We start from the raw sequence: 14,979 nt of genomic DNA, 5'->3' as shown, positions 1-14,979 counted from the left end.
ACATCTGCTAAATTCAGTAGAGAGCCGGCATAGCCGTTGGACTTGTGTAAAGAAAGCGTTAAACGAAAAAAAAAAAACAAAAAACCACACTAAGCAAACCCGAGGGGCGGGCTTCGCCGGAGACCGCGCCCTCCCGCCGCCGTGCCGACGGCGAGCAAGCCTTCCCTCCGCGGCCACGCCTCTCTCCACCTCGCCGTGGCCACGCCTCCTCCTCCGACCCCGCCCCGCCGAGGCCACGCCCGACGTGAGGCGCGGGAGCCGCCGGGCCGGAGGCGGGGCCTGAGCCGCCCCTCCTCCCGCCGCCGCCGGCGGCCTCCGCGCGGGCCTCACAGCTCGTATTCCACTCACTTTGTTCTGCGCCTTTGTCCTAATCCACACCAGCAGGTGGAGCCGCAGTTAAAGTTTCCAAGTCCATTCCGAGAGCGGGAGCCCATCTTGCTCGCCGCGGAGGCCCTCGCTGGAGGAGGAGGGTCAGAGCTCGGGTGCAGCCAATCGTGGGCAACGCTGCTAGTTATCAGAGCAGAATGGGCTGTAGTTTAGTGAAATAGGAAAGCTGCAAAACACTGTGGAGTGTTCCCGTGTAAATAAAAAGAGGAAAAAAAAGTTTCTCAAGTCACCGCTGCACGACGTCGGGCCGGCGCCGGGGCGGGGGTCTGCGCTCTCCCGAGCGGCCGCGCGCTGGACTTTATTGTGCCGCAACAAGCCCCCGTTCCCATTGTTTGTGTTTTTTTCAAAATATGGCAAAGGTTCAGGTGAACAATGTAGTGGTGCTGGATAACCCTTCTCCTTTCTACAACCCATTCCAGTTCGAGATCACCTTCGAGTGCATCGAGGACCTGTCTGAAGGTGAGTCGGACGCCCGCCCGCCGCCGGTCTGTCAGTTGCGGGCTGCAGACGTTGAAAGTTTCCCGGGCCCGGCCTCGCGCGGGCGGCCGGTGCTCGGCGCCGGGCGGGCTGCGGGCTCGGCTCTGCGGAGGGAAACTTGAAGTTGATGGACGACGGCCGGCGAGGCGCGCGCGGCGTTCGGCTGCAGCCGGGGCGCCTGCCGCGGCTCAACTTGCGAGGAACTTGTTCGAGCGGAGGTAGCCATGTTGTCAGCTTTGTCTGGCGGGCGGACGGTTCGCGAGACCCGCACTCGCGCCCGTGGCGCCGGCCGGGGGTCGCGCCGGGCTGGCCCCCGGCAGCTAACGGCCTCCGCGGCCCCCACGGCCCCAGTGAGGAGGTGGGAAGGAGAGGCATGTGTGTGTGGTCGCGCCGGCGAGTTCGCAGCGGAGCCATCTTACCGAGAGTAGAGAACTGGGCCACCGACCCCGGCGTCACGACGCCTCCTCTCCGCGGGTGACGAACGCGGCGCCCCGCCTGCCCACCTTCCTGCCCCCGAGCAAGAGGCAGATCCATTTTTAGGGCTTACGCTGGAGTTGCCGTACTCTCCTGGGTGGCCATGCCCGGCCGCCTCGGGGAGGAGAGCGAGGCTGTCCTCGCGCTGATTTCTGGCTCCCTGGACCAACCAGCGGGGGAGGCGGGCGCAGGCTCGGCCCCTCGGCGCCGCGGGCCGGTACTCCCGGGGGCCGCGGGTGCTCGCGGGCCGGCGCTCCCCGGCCGGCGCCCGGGATGCTCGGGGCGCCTGGGGATGCTGGCGCTCAGGCTCGTCCAGACCAACGTGGACTCCTCATCCTTAATGACCGAAATCTTCTCTCCTCTCTCTCAGGAAGAAAAATATTGCTAAGCTAGGAAGTTACATTTAACCCGAGAACAGAAATAAGTAAAATACTTAAATAATTTCCAGGACTTAATCACTGGCTTCTAAGTAGTCTGAAAGAAGACTTTCTTCAAGAACGCGTTGAAATCTAAATACAGTAACTCCACATCCAAATACCCTGAACATAAAACACAAAAGTGGGCTAGGAAATAAAAGGTAAAGTCCTGATGGCAATGCAAAATTTTTTACTATTTTTTTCTAAGTACGTCTTAAGGTCTTCAAAAAGGTAAATATTTAATATTTGCAGTAATAAATTTAGAAAGTTAAAATTTGCCAAGGTCTTTGCGATTTTATTAAAACAATCCAGTGCTCCATTTTCAAAATTTGAGGGGGAAAATTTTAACTTCATCAATGGCCATTTAACAATTAAATAGGGGACATACTTCTTTGAACTTACAAGTATGTTTAGCAAAATGCACTTTATATGCTAATCAAGGCATGTAAAGCACTTTCACTTTAAAAATTAGTTCTTAATCTCTGTATAATGTATTTTATGTAGGGTGTTAACTTGCTAATTTTTAAATTACAAAAACAATATATGCTCATTGTAATAGACTTTTTAAAAGTTGTACATACATATATAAAGTTAACAGTCCTCTATACTCAATACCTTCCCCCATCTCACTCTAAGTAACCACAATTAACACTTTAGTCTGTGCTCTTCCATATAGTTTTACTACATATATAAAGCACAAATGCACATATATAAGTAGGGCACATTTTGAAAGACGATTCATTTATTAAACTAATTCCTAAATAGGCCATTGATAATAAAATTAAAGGGGATTTTTCTTATTACGGTACTTTGAAACTATTTGGTTACTTTCCCATAGTACTACCATAAGCACTTCAGCCACCAGGCCCATTTTCATGCCCATTAAACTAATTTTCCCTTTTTTATTACCAATTGCATATAAAAATGGGCAAATGCATGAACAACTATTGAGTCCTTTCCAACTTACACTACAGTGTTTTAGGCGTTAGAACTTCTTGAAATTACGGGTATTTCTAAGTGATACCCTTCCATTTTAGGAGCCAGTTCTGAACAAGGAAGTTAGATGATTCAGGATGTTGTTACAGGGCTTTGACATTGGATGGTTGAGACCTGCCATTGATGTGTTCTGTTTGTTAACTAGGATCTGTTCAGAACCCAGCTGAATCACATCAAAGTTTTTACTAATGTCAGGAATATACCTACTTCGACTTGTATACCTCACTTCCCAGGGCACCTATACTGGGCGTTTATTTAGTATTGTTTAAGAGTTTAAGCTGAGTCATACTAAAGCTGCAAAGGAATCTTTCAAAAAGGTGCCATGCTTATGTACTCCACCTAGAGGCTGTGTGGATTAAGGAAATTGAGTTTACTTAGCAAAGGTTTCTTATAGGTCCCATCTTTTATACTGCAGTTCTTTAAAAAAATTTGTTCTTGAAATTGAACTACAGAATATTCTGAAGAGAAATTTTCACTTTATAATTTTGTCTCAAGTCCCAAGCCAGAGGTTGGCCGCCATTTTCCATACTTTAAGTTGTCAATGGCCCCCAAATGTTTTCACTTTCCTTTAAAAGCTGCCCTGTAGCTTTGCTTCAGAAAAAGCCTTGAGGAGTACTTACTCTTAAGAGAATTTACTTGTTTCTACTGTAAGACCTATACAGGGGTAGGACAGCAATCCACAGATTTAAGCAGAGGCTTTTCTGTAAACCTGGGAGATAGGAGACCGTGGATGTGTTTGATCTGATGGTCACCAAACCTGTACAAGTTTTGATTGACTTTATTTCTCTCTTTGTTATGCCTTGTGGATTGCGGACTCTCTGCTTCTTTACTGAATGGAGCCTTTTTTTTTTTTTTTTAAGTTGATCAATATCAATAATTATAACTACTGTCAGTTGAATACTTATAATGTACCAGAACTGAATGGTGCTTCCTACTTTAAAACCTCAGGCTTGTACTAATTCACAAAGACTACATACTTCCCCCTAGATCACAGGTCTTCCCAAGTAGTATAATTAGTTTGAAATTCCCTTGGTGACTTCCCTCACTCCCACTACAAAAGGAGATAATTTGCAGGCTGGGATTACCATGATTAAATGAAACAGTTAACTTTTTAAATAAATGAGTAAACTCCTTCAAGTGATAATCTGTGCAAAGCATCTGACCATATTCCTTCTTGTTTCAAATATAGGAGACAAGGGAATGAAAGCTGGGTTCCAAAAAAAAAAAGGACAAAACAACTGATGCTAATTTATAAATAAGTACTGAGCATTTTAAACTCAGTAGCTACAGCAAGCATCCATAAGCATAAAAATTAAGGTACAGGTGTTCCCTGAGTTACAGCCTATACTCCTTAAGGCTAGATTATCTCCTCATGGCCTCTGCCCTCACCCATTCCTTCCCACCTCCCACAATTAAGTTCCTTTATCTCACTATTCATTTGAGAGCTAAAAAGGGAAGAATTTATCTTCCTTAGATTTTTGGAAAGAGCCCAGGCTTTGGAGTTGGGTCCAAGTTGGGTCCAGGCTTTGGAGTTTATGTCCAAGCAGAGACATAGCTTGGATTCTGATTATTCGATTTACTAGCTGTATGAATTTGGGTATGTTACTTAGCCTCTCAAGAGTCTCAACTTTCTTATTTGTATAATAGGTATAATTAAATCCATATGATACAAAGCTGTTGAGGTTTTAAACAACAGGTGTGACGTGGCAAGACCAATGCCCAGCACACAGTAGGTATTTTATGAAAGTAGGTCTTTAAGTCATAACCATGTTCCTATGCCAGACCACAAATGCCAATTTATACCAATTAAGCTAAGAGCATGATACATAGTAGTACAAATACATATGAAATGAACAAAGCATTATGAAAACCTCTATGTGACAATTCCCAGTCTTGTCTCTACTCAGCTAGTTTAGTAGCTTCCACACCCCTTTCTTCTTAAAACCCTTTCTCCAATTGACTTTTGGGTTACCTACCTCACTAGCCACTAGTTTTGTAACTTACTTTATTGATCTTATCTCCCCAACCTCTTAACTTTGGAGAGCGCCCAGGCTCACTCCCTAGGGATCCCACCTATTTTCAAGGCTTTACATATGGACAGTTTCTAAATTTTTACCAGACCTATTCATTATCTCCACTTATTCATTATCTCTAGAACTCCTGATTGTTTCCCTCCCCTGCCCCCTGTAAAAATAAGTGGCTCTTGCTGGCTCTATCTTCGGGATTTATCCAGAATATTACTCCTTCTCGCCCCCAGGGCTACATGTGGTCCAAGCCACCATAATTTCTTGCCTCAACTGAACTATTCTCCTGTTTCTTCCCTTGCCCTCTTACAGTCTATACTGAACACAGCAGCCAAAATGATCCTCCTAAAATGAAAGTCAGCTCATGTCACTCCTCTACTCAAAACTCTCCAGTGGCTTCCCATGCCACTCAGTGTAAAAGCCAAAAATCTTTATGATGGCCTTCAAAATCTTGCCTCATCTGGCCACGCCTTTCGCCCCCAATCTCATGGTTGGCTGTTTTCCCCTTTGCTCGTTCCGCTCCTGCGCTGGCGGCTTTGCTTTTTCTTGAGCATGTCAAGCATGTGCCTACTGCGTGGCCTTTGTACTTGCTGTTCCTTCTGACTAGATATTCATACTGCTTGTTCCCTCTCTTAATCTTCATCAACAAACAGATGATCTCATGAGATGTCAGATGAAGGACCCTGCATCTGGAAATGTGCTAGAAACTGGAGATAAAGTGGTCTAGGTCTGGGACAGAACCATGACATAATAAGAGAAAGTATAAACCCTAAAGGATCTTTTAGTTCAATAACTTGCAGTTTGTAATACAGTATGAATAAGTATTACCTATACTACTCCTGTTATCTACTTAGGGAACAAAAATATCTACAAAGTTACACAAAAATGACAACACATGGTGGCAGTAAGTGGATTCTCCACAGGTGACCCAGAAACACCCTCTGGGATTGCTGGTGTAGACTCTGTGGAGTGAATCCAAGAGGCAGGCCACACAGTGCCAAGCACCCTACGAGGACTGGGAGGTCTCAGAGAATTTGTATTTGTAGCGTGGTCTTTCTCCCCCACTAAAGAGGAGGCCTCTCTCGAAGAACAATCATTTGACTCATCTCTGGGTTCTTCTCGCAGAGCACGCCGTAAAGGGTGCTCAGTAAAGCCTGAGTTACACGGAACGTCTTCGGTTGCACTTTAGTCTGTCTTGTTACTCGTGCCTGTTCCCACTGTCAATATTCTGATGTATCAAGTGGTGTAAGGATCCTTGGTTTCCTCTTCCCAGTGTAAAGAATGTATGCCATGAAGGGGTGCCATGAGGGAAAAACCCCGCTGTGGACCTTTAACAGTTGATGAGTTGAAGCCCGAAGGGGCTTCTGATCCACAAGAGCAGTTTGCAAGTAATGATTTTTCCACTTTGGAGCTCTTCGATGATTTGGATCTGTGCAACATAGCATGGGGGAGCCCTTCCAAAGTGTGTTTAGCAGGTTGTTAAAAGATGACATACAGAAAAGGGGGGGGAGGGATTCCTTAGCCGAATAAATTTGGGAAACACTGGATTCATGGTACTGGTGTTCCTTACTGAAGGATTTTGCAGACCCCTTGCTCTGCCAGTGTGCTTTATGAATCCTCAAGAGAAGGTTGTAGCATTTCCCAAGTTTTTGGCCATGTTGTTTTGTTCGTGAGGAGCCCTGCCCAGGGACCAGTATTTCACAAAACAGCATTTTGAGAAACTGTGGTATGAAATGTAAGAATTTCACACCCTAAATTTATAAGGAGCACTTCAGTGCCTTTCTGGATTTTCTGCTATGAAAAGCCAATTTTAGCAGCCAATAAATGGTGTAAGTGGACATTCAGAGGGTCTTTGATGTCATCTCATAATGTAACTAATGAATATGAAATAATGTTTTGGTTTTTAACCCTAGACCTGGAATGGAAAATTATCTATGTGGGCTCCGCAGAAAGTGAAGAATACGATCAAGTTTTAGACTCTGTTTTAGTGGGCCCTGTACCTGCAGGAAGGCATATGTTTGTATTTCAGGTAAGATTATTCTTGGTAAATATGTATGCCAGATACATTTCTAAATGGTCCTTAACCCTTTCCTTTTGGGTTAAATCACTCTGGTTCTGCTGCATTCACTTTTTGTCTGCTTCTGTCATGTTTTAAGAAGTCTCTGTGTCATGAAGGAATGCCACTTCCTGATTTTGTGTGCTGAGAGATGTTACTGTGATGTTTACTTCAGGGTTTGCACAGCATGCAGTAAACCTTATACTCTTCAGGGCCACGTGGTGGTTAATTTTGGGCTCTTCCTGTGAATAGTCCCTTAGTATGAGACCTTCAGGGCGGCTGTCCAGCAGCCCAAAACGGATTCAAAATGCTTACTACTAACTGGGGATCGTTAGTAATATGCATTTTCAGATTATAGTTTCAGCCACTAGGAATGATGATGATATAACAAAACAACTTTATTTCAGCATAATCAGTAACTCAGCTAGGTTATCAGGTATGTTAGAAGATAGAGATCTACGAGATCTTGGGTCACTGGAACTAAATGAAGTCCAGTGGTCTACTAAAGCATCTACTCTACACTTCTTATAGAGGATTACTGTTACAAATCCACAACTCTATTTATCATTTGTGAGGAGAAATTCCAGTAACATAATTATGTTCTCAGATACCACTGACAGTATTTAGGTCTGTGCCAAGTCTTCAGACATTGTCTTCTGCATTCAGAAATATTACTTCTTTTAATCCATGTCAAATTGTTGTATAAAACTATTCAGTCACTCCTCAATTATCAGTGTTTATTAGAGGGAGAAATTTATAATAATTCAAAGAGTAACTAGCCATTGCTTTTTAAAAAACTATTATTCTTAATTTTGTTACAAGTATTTCTACCCAACAGAGTCTCATTAGTTAAGTAGAACCCACTGAAAATCTAACTCTTCTCTCCCTGACCTCTCACTGCGCTCACTTCACAGATGGGACCAATTTAAATAAATACTGTTGGTCAAATAATCCCACCAGATATGAGCTAAGAATCTCTCAAACATATGGTATCTCTAGAGCTGCTACTGCTCCCTCCCCTCTCCTAAATATAGAATTCAGAATCTTGTTCTCCTAGCCCTAGTGCTTTTTATTAAATAAAAAGCAACAAATACTATATTTTAAATAAACGGTTAAGAAAAGCTTAAATATATTGACTAAAAGGCTCAAATACATGAAAAGTGCTGTTAAGCTGAGTTGTGTGACTGTGTGGGGATGCACTGCAGTTGTAGACCTGGTTCAGATCCCACTCTGCTGTTTATTAGCCACATGTGACTTCAGACAGGCTCCCAGCCTCCCCTCGTCACTCCAGTCATCCCTAAAACGTGGATACTAGCCTACCTCATAAGAACGTTACGAGGATTAAATGAGGAATAAAGCAGTTTAGTATAATCACTGACAGACAGTGCCTATTTCTATAATTGGAACTAGGCTTTTATTCTCTTAGCTTCTTGAAATTGTTATACAAAGAAGCAGTATTTGCTCTGACCCACAAGCCTGGAGAACCTGTACTTCACAGATGATAATTTATGATGCAAGAAACTTGATTTGAGAGGTAGTAATATACCTTTCTATGCTGCTAAAACCAAAACAAAACAAAACAAAAAACAACTTGCAAATAAATGCCGTGTTTTTGAAACAAACTTTTAAAAATCTTTTCTATGTGTTTATGTTGGTTAAGAATACTCCTTAGCTTTTGGCTTGAAGTATCATAGGAAAAAAATTGCTCAAAACTATTTCCCTCTAGTGATTTTTACCTTAGTATTCTGTGCACATGTTGCCAAAAGTACAAAGGAAGTACAGTGATTTAGATCATATGTTCAGCCTATGCATTTTTCAGAATTCACCATTATCAGCAGAAAGGAACTTAAAACAGTTTTTATTTTATGTTTTAAACAAACTACCATAGCATTCTCCTGGTCTGCCAGGATTTTGCCTTAGAATAAGGCTAGCAGGAAGGTGCCCGGACGTCTGCCTAGTATTGCTTGTTGGAGTCAAAGATCTCTGCTGATCACTTCTCCATCCTAAATGATCTGAGAGGCCTGCAGGCTTCTCTCCTTGAATTTGCTCAAGCTGAATCCTTCAGCAAACAAAATTTAAAACACAAACATGCCTAGAACCAATTTGCTGAGGGGATGGGAAGCAATAGAGGGGAAAGTTCCCATAGTCCTGAACTACCTCTATTTCCCATCTCCACCCAAAGGCAAACAGCATATTCTCAGGACAGGCCCTCTGTCCCCATTCTGGTATCTTTCCAAGAGAGATCATAAACCACGTCAGGGCAGGAACTGAGTTATGAATGAATTTCAAAATACTAAGTATATACTGTGTGCCTAGAGCTATGCCAGACTCGAGATCACAGAGATGAGCTGGATGGGATGCCTGCCAGAGATAAAACTTAGAATCGCAGAGAAGACTGAAGGGAAAACATATTTAGATCATTGGACATACATTAATAGAGAATTTGTGTTGAATAATATGAGTGCATAAAGAGTGCTATTAATTACACCTTTGAATTAGAAAGCGTTTCACTAAAAAGGATACATTTGATGCAAGCTTCAAAGATGAATTTTTCAGAATGTTAGGGAAGGAGTATATGCAAGGCACAGAGGCATGAAAGCTTATTATTACATTTTAAAGAACCTACATTTCTAGACCAAGAGATGTGGAGTTAAAGGGGTTGTGATGTTGGTTGGAGACCAGCTGTGAAGGGCCTTATAAATGAAGTTAAAAACTGAGATTTTTATCTCAGAAATGAGGGTAATCATCTGAGGTTTTAAAACCTGGTAAAGGGATAGGAATGGATCTGTGCTTAGATAGCTAATGCTGGCCGCAGTGCAAATAGGCTACTGCTGGGGGAGACCAGTAGGGAAGTTTTAGTCTGGGTAACTAGGTGAGTGTTTTATGCCTTTTTGTGTCACCTACATGTGGTAGGTATACTGTAATCATGAGTCTTTTATGATAATGGCCTGATTGAGAACACCAGTCAGAAGTGTTCCCAAGCTAAGGCATTGGATGAAGTGTTCACCGAGGCCCAGGGATGGTCCTTAAGTGTCGTAGCAAGAGTAAGCCAATCTGCTGGGACTTCATGCACTTACCACTTAGAATAGCTGCTTCAGGTCATGCTCAATGCCTCACCATCACTGCCTGTCCCCAGTCTGTGATTCCTTCCAACCAGTGTCCTTACTGTCTTCCACACGGCTGTGGACAGGGCGCTAGCCTTCACTCATGTTCTCAGCCACCTCTAGCTCACTTGCTCCACCTTCTGCATTCCTCAAGGTTCAGCTTACAGCACTTTGATTCAAAACGAGGTCATTGATTACATCTGCCTCAAACAATCTTTACCTTCATTGAATTTCCATATGTGGGACTATTTGTATTTTTTGAAAATCTGCTATATAACTATTTCCATTCCATTTTCAGTTTTATATTAATTTACTATTAGAATATCTGTGAAGGGTGGATGAGTGGATATGAGAATATGTGTCCTGGGAAACTGGATAACAAACATTTGCTGCCAAAAGGCTATATGGAGATAACTGAATATTTACTACTTTAGGTCTGAAAATTATGACTGGGAAAACTGAATATTTACTAATTTAGGTCTGAAAATTATGACTGGGAAAGGTTGGAATTAATAAGACTACTGATTTGCTTACTATATTTTATAAAAGGTTCTATAATTGAATATTGCATAATCCCTCATGAACAACCACACACTGTAGCCAGAATTATTTTTCTCTAGATGTAATGATGCTTTCAAGTGCCCAGGGTACTTAGGTATACTGTGGAGAAACATGTGAATTATATTTTCTAGCTGTAAGTCAGTTTCCAAAAAAAAAAAAAAAAAAAAAAGTGAGCATTTGCCTTCCCAGTATGATTTCCACGTTTTGGTTGCTGCACCCTTAACCAAAGGTGCTCAGTGTAACCAAAACTCCAGTTTTGCTTATGGTTAACAACCTTTTGTGATGTGTGTTTCTTTTCTTTTTAAATTATTCTAGGCTGATGCACCTAATCCGGGACTCATTCCAGATGCAGATGCAGTAGGTGTAACAGTTGTGCTAATTACATGCACCTATCGAGGTCAAGAATTTATTAGAGTTGGTTATTATGTAAATAATGAATATACTGAGACAGAATTAAGGGAAAATCCGCCAGTAAAACCAGACTTTTCTAAGGTAATGCTCTGATTATTCCTTTTTCATTAATTTTACTATACAATTTTTTTAAGCAATTGCCATTTCATGGTACACTATGAAAATGGCTTTGAGACAAAATAAATTTGAGGTCCTTGTGCCAACTGAGCAAACTAATCTTTGTTCCATTACCATGGATGACCTCAAACCCTACCTCCAGATTAGTCATTAGTAATTACTGTTGCTTCGGCACCTTGAGAGTCTCTGATGATTTAGAAAATTGAAAGTGCCTCCTATAAGAAACAGGTCTCTATTAATGGCTCCCTGTATGGCATTCCCCATACATCACGATTCTATCCATTTCAGTCTTTAGACATTCAAATTCATGTTTGTTGTACTGATTATTCAATATTTTTGTCTGTAACTCTTCCCAAAATTGTGGGGGGAAGATTTGTGTTTGTTTTTCATAGGAACATTGTTATCTCAAAACTCCTATACACCTTGCTTTATGTGCTATTCTCAGAGGTTAAACTAAAGGTCTTAAATATTATCTGGTGGTGAAAACAGCTTAGCTTCTGAATGAGAAGCTGAAAATCTGTGACTCGGTATTCTCAAAAATACTAAGTACTTTATGATTTTCCATTGGGAGCTGTAATAGTTTAGTAACTGGTGATTTTTGTGAGATTGAACATACCACTCTATCTGCCAGACCATGCAAGAAAAATTACATGGGAGTAGAATGGAATGTTCTCCTTTCTGATAATAAGGCTGGAATGTTTTTTATTCTGATGTGGAACGTTCCATTTCTAATTTATTAGTTACCTGTATGGTTCCTTGTATAGCAAAAAGAGAAGAAACTAGAATATTGTTTCTGAGAATGAGCCATAATAATTAAAAGATAGGTAATAATGAGAGGTCATATGTGGGAATATTTTTCATTTTCCTTGAAAGTATTAGTGAAGAAACACCACATTAATCTAGAAAGCATGTTAATTTGTTAAAGCATCCTCTGAAGCATTCAAGAGATTCTCTCCCCTTTAGGAAACAAGTACAGAGTTAGAATATTTTGTTGGATAGTAAAAGAGCTGGATAATTCCCTCAGGTTCTCCACATCTTGCTTCCATTAGGCTAAAATAATTTCTTTGCTTCGGCCCTATTTCTTGTTTATTAGTTATGTTTAATGTGCTTTATTTGACTTACACCTTTGTATATGAATTAGCCCTTTAGGAGTACTAATATAAAGAACCATTCTATTAAGGTCTATTTGTATATGGTAATCTAACTTTCTTAGTGTTTACCATTTATATATTTCCTTCTTCCTCTAGCTTCAAAGGAACATTTTGGCATCCAATCCCAGAGTCACAAGATTCCACATTAACTGGGAAGATAACACAGAAAAACTGGAAGATGCAGAGAGCAGTAATCCAAACCTACAATCACTTCTTTCAACAGATGCATTACCTTCAGCATCAAAGGGATGGTCCACATCAGAAAACTCACTAAATGTCATGTTAGAATCCCACATGGACTGCATGTGACCACCTGCCATCCCTATAGTACAAATTAAGCTATAAAAACACACAGAACTATTTCCCTGAAATTCCGTAAGTACATAGTCAAGATACAATGTGAAGAATTTGTTTAAAAAACATCCTGTAGAAAGTTTATAAGAAAACCAGTATTTGAGCAAATTGTGGAATATAAATACAACTATTTTTAAGTAATTTTTTTCTCTAATGTGTTATTTTATTTGTTCTGAAACTAATCTGATTAAAACATATATATTATTTTCTTTTCCTCTATATGTAATTAAAGCACTTATAAAAAAAAAATGAATCATTAGACCAGGTTGTAAAGATGTCTTAGCCTCTTGGACAATAATCTTTGGACCACTATTTTACTAATCTTTGAAAGAACAAAGTTAACTTCCACTAAAATGTGTCTTCCTGTATAACACATAATTTGGTTTGATTTAAGGGGCAAGTTTTCATTCTTTTTACGGCATGCCCTTAAGGGATCTGAAGTCAACTGTATGCTACCAAGAACTCTAGGATCTGATTTTCCAGGCCACCTTGAAGCCTCTTATGGCTACTGTGCAGTTCATATAATGTGAGACAGCATTCAGTTTGGTTTCTAAGACAACAAATGTGGTTAATTGTTTATAAGGTCCTCTGGCTATGATTTTTGTTTTTATAACAGTTCAGGACATCAGAACACTCCTTGAATCATACATCATTATTACCCAGTGAATTCAGCAGGTCAAGAGCAGATACAAACTCCCTAAGTTTAAGAACAGGAGAGTATAATGACTTCGTTCCATTCGTTAGATTTATAATACTATGAACTTAACTCTTTAAATCTGTTTTGCTAGGTCATCTGTTGTTGGCAGCATTTATATAAAAACAGTGGATTTGGAAAGATATATTTAGCTTTATCATAATAGATAAGTTACTATTTTGGAACTATATATATTTTCACATGTAGTACTCTTCTCCATATCCCCTGACACTCATGCACAATAAGATTAGGCATATTTGTGGTGGACATATTTTAGATAGCTTTTCCAGGTAAGTTTCTTAAAAGCAGTCTTGGAAAGGAATGCATTAACTAAATGGGCCAAAAAGTTCTTTTTCCTTGATGAGAGCTAGGTCCTTCCTCAAAAAGTTTCTTATGCTCCAGTAAATTAAATGTAGAATATTCTCATTACTCTTGCTGCTAAGCAAGACATTAGCCATATAATGCAGTTATTATGCAGTGCCTTCATATCTAAAACTTTTATACTGCACTTTTTAAAGCTTTTATTTTGAGGAACGGAAAGGGGCATTTGTCTGAATATGGATTCTAAGTTGTATATATTTCCTGTCATTCTAAAAAGTGACTTTGTGAAGCCAAATTTTGCTAAATGTTAAACTTTGAAATTTAATATACCAGATAATTAAAATACTGTCCACTAACTAGTTCATAGACTTTAAAAGTAAAATACATCCGGCTGTTAAAACAATATGAAGAAAATTTCATTTTTGTCTAATTGCAATTAAAAGAAAATGTTAAAATATTAAAATGAAAATAAAAGTAATACTTTCCAACCAAGAGCTCAGTGATTAATATAACAAGAACACAATATGTGCTTATTAGGAATAAAGCATATATAAGCCAAATTTCCAAATCAGTTCACTGCTGAGTTTTTATTCTGATTAATTATGATTGGTTTGTACTGACATCAAAGGGTTAGGTTTTTATATCAATTTGTAAACCGACAGCCAATTTTCACAAACGTTTGAGACTTAAAAACTATTATCTCTTGGGGCTTCCCTGGTGGCGCAGTGGTTGAGAATCTGCCTGCCAGTGCAGGGGACACGGGTTCGAGCCCTGGTCTGGGAAGATCCCACATGCCGCAGAGAAACTGGGCCCGTGAGCCACAATTACTGAGCCTGTGCGTCTGGAGCCTGTGCTCCGCAACAAGAGAGGCCGCGATAGTGAGAGGCCCGCGCACCGCGATGAAGAGTGGCCCCCGCTTGCCGCAACTAGAGAAAACCCTCGTACAGAAACGAAGACCCAACACAGCCATAAATAAAAATAAATAAATTTTTAAAAAAAATTTAAGTATGACCTGATAACACAAATATATATTTATATTAACAATTTTCATGAAAATGTGCCCTTAATAGTGCACCTTTACTGTGTGCACTAGTATATTCCAGTATATTTTATTGTATTTTGTTTTGAAAGTGCTGGTTTTGACCCGCTGAAATAACTTTTTATGACCCTCTAATGGGTTGTGATACAGTTTAAAGAAAGGCTAGTCTGGCCCTTTGGGTAGACGAGAAGTAGCAATAACTTTTCTACAGTTCTAAAATTTATATTCCCTCTACCTGTCATTTCTTTCATATTCGGATTATGAATTTGGCAATAAGAGAAAGAAGGAAAAGGGCTAATACCGTGAATTCATCAGCCATTCACTTTAAAACTGTCCAAATACTCTGAAGTTACTAATAGTCCACAAATTGGACTCATTTCTTGACACTCCATATAAT

The 14,979-nt window shown here is 40.5% G+C and overlaps 3 protein-coding genes across 22 annotated transcripts in view; 1 reads left to right on the top strand and 2 right to left on the bottom strand.

Moving 5' to 3' along the window:
- MCM9 (minichromosome maintenance 9 homologous recombination repair factor) overlaps positions 1 to 14,979 on the bottom strand; it is a 126,796-nt gene that overhangs the window by 88,304 nt on the left and 23,513 nt on the right. The window lies entirely within an intron of this gene.
- Positions 349 to 14,035, top strand: ASF1A (anti-silencing function 1A histone chaperone). The gene is made up of 4 exons (XM_082474989.1): positions 349 to 846; positions 6,688 to 6,803; positions 10,811 to 10,987; positions 12,271 to 14,035. The coding sequence occupies exons 1-4, from the start codon at positions 738 to 740 to the stop codon at positions 12,481 to 12,483; spliced, it is 615 nt and encodes a 204-aa protein (XP_082331115.1). The 5' UTR covers positions 349 to 737; the 3' UTR covers positions 12,484 to 14,035.
- On the bottom strand, positions 853 to 1,398 carry LOC309666557 (uncharacterized protein; the record flags this gene model as incomplete). The annotated part of the gene is made up of 1 exon (XM_082474037.1): positions 853 to 1,398. A coding segment is annotated over one exon (546 nt), but the record flags the coding sequence as incomplete, so codon positions are not given.

This window comes from Balaenoptera physalus, assembly GCF_965194825.1.
Source record: "Balaenoptera physalus genome assembly, chromosome: 9".
Classification (NCBI taxonomy): domain Eukaryota; kingdom Metazoa; phylum Chordata; class Mammalia; order Artiodactyla; family Balaenopteridae; genus Balaenoptera; species Balaenoptera physalus.
Note: the sequence above shows the minus strand (reverse complement) of the source record. Positions and strands in the feature narration are given on the sequence as shown.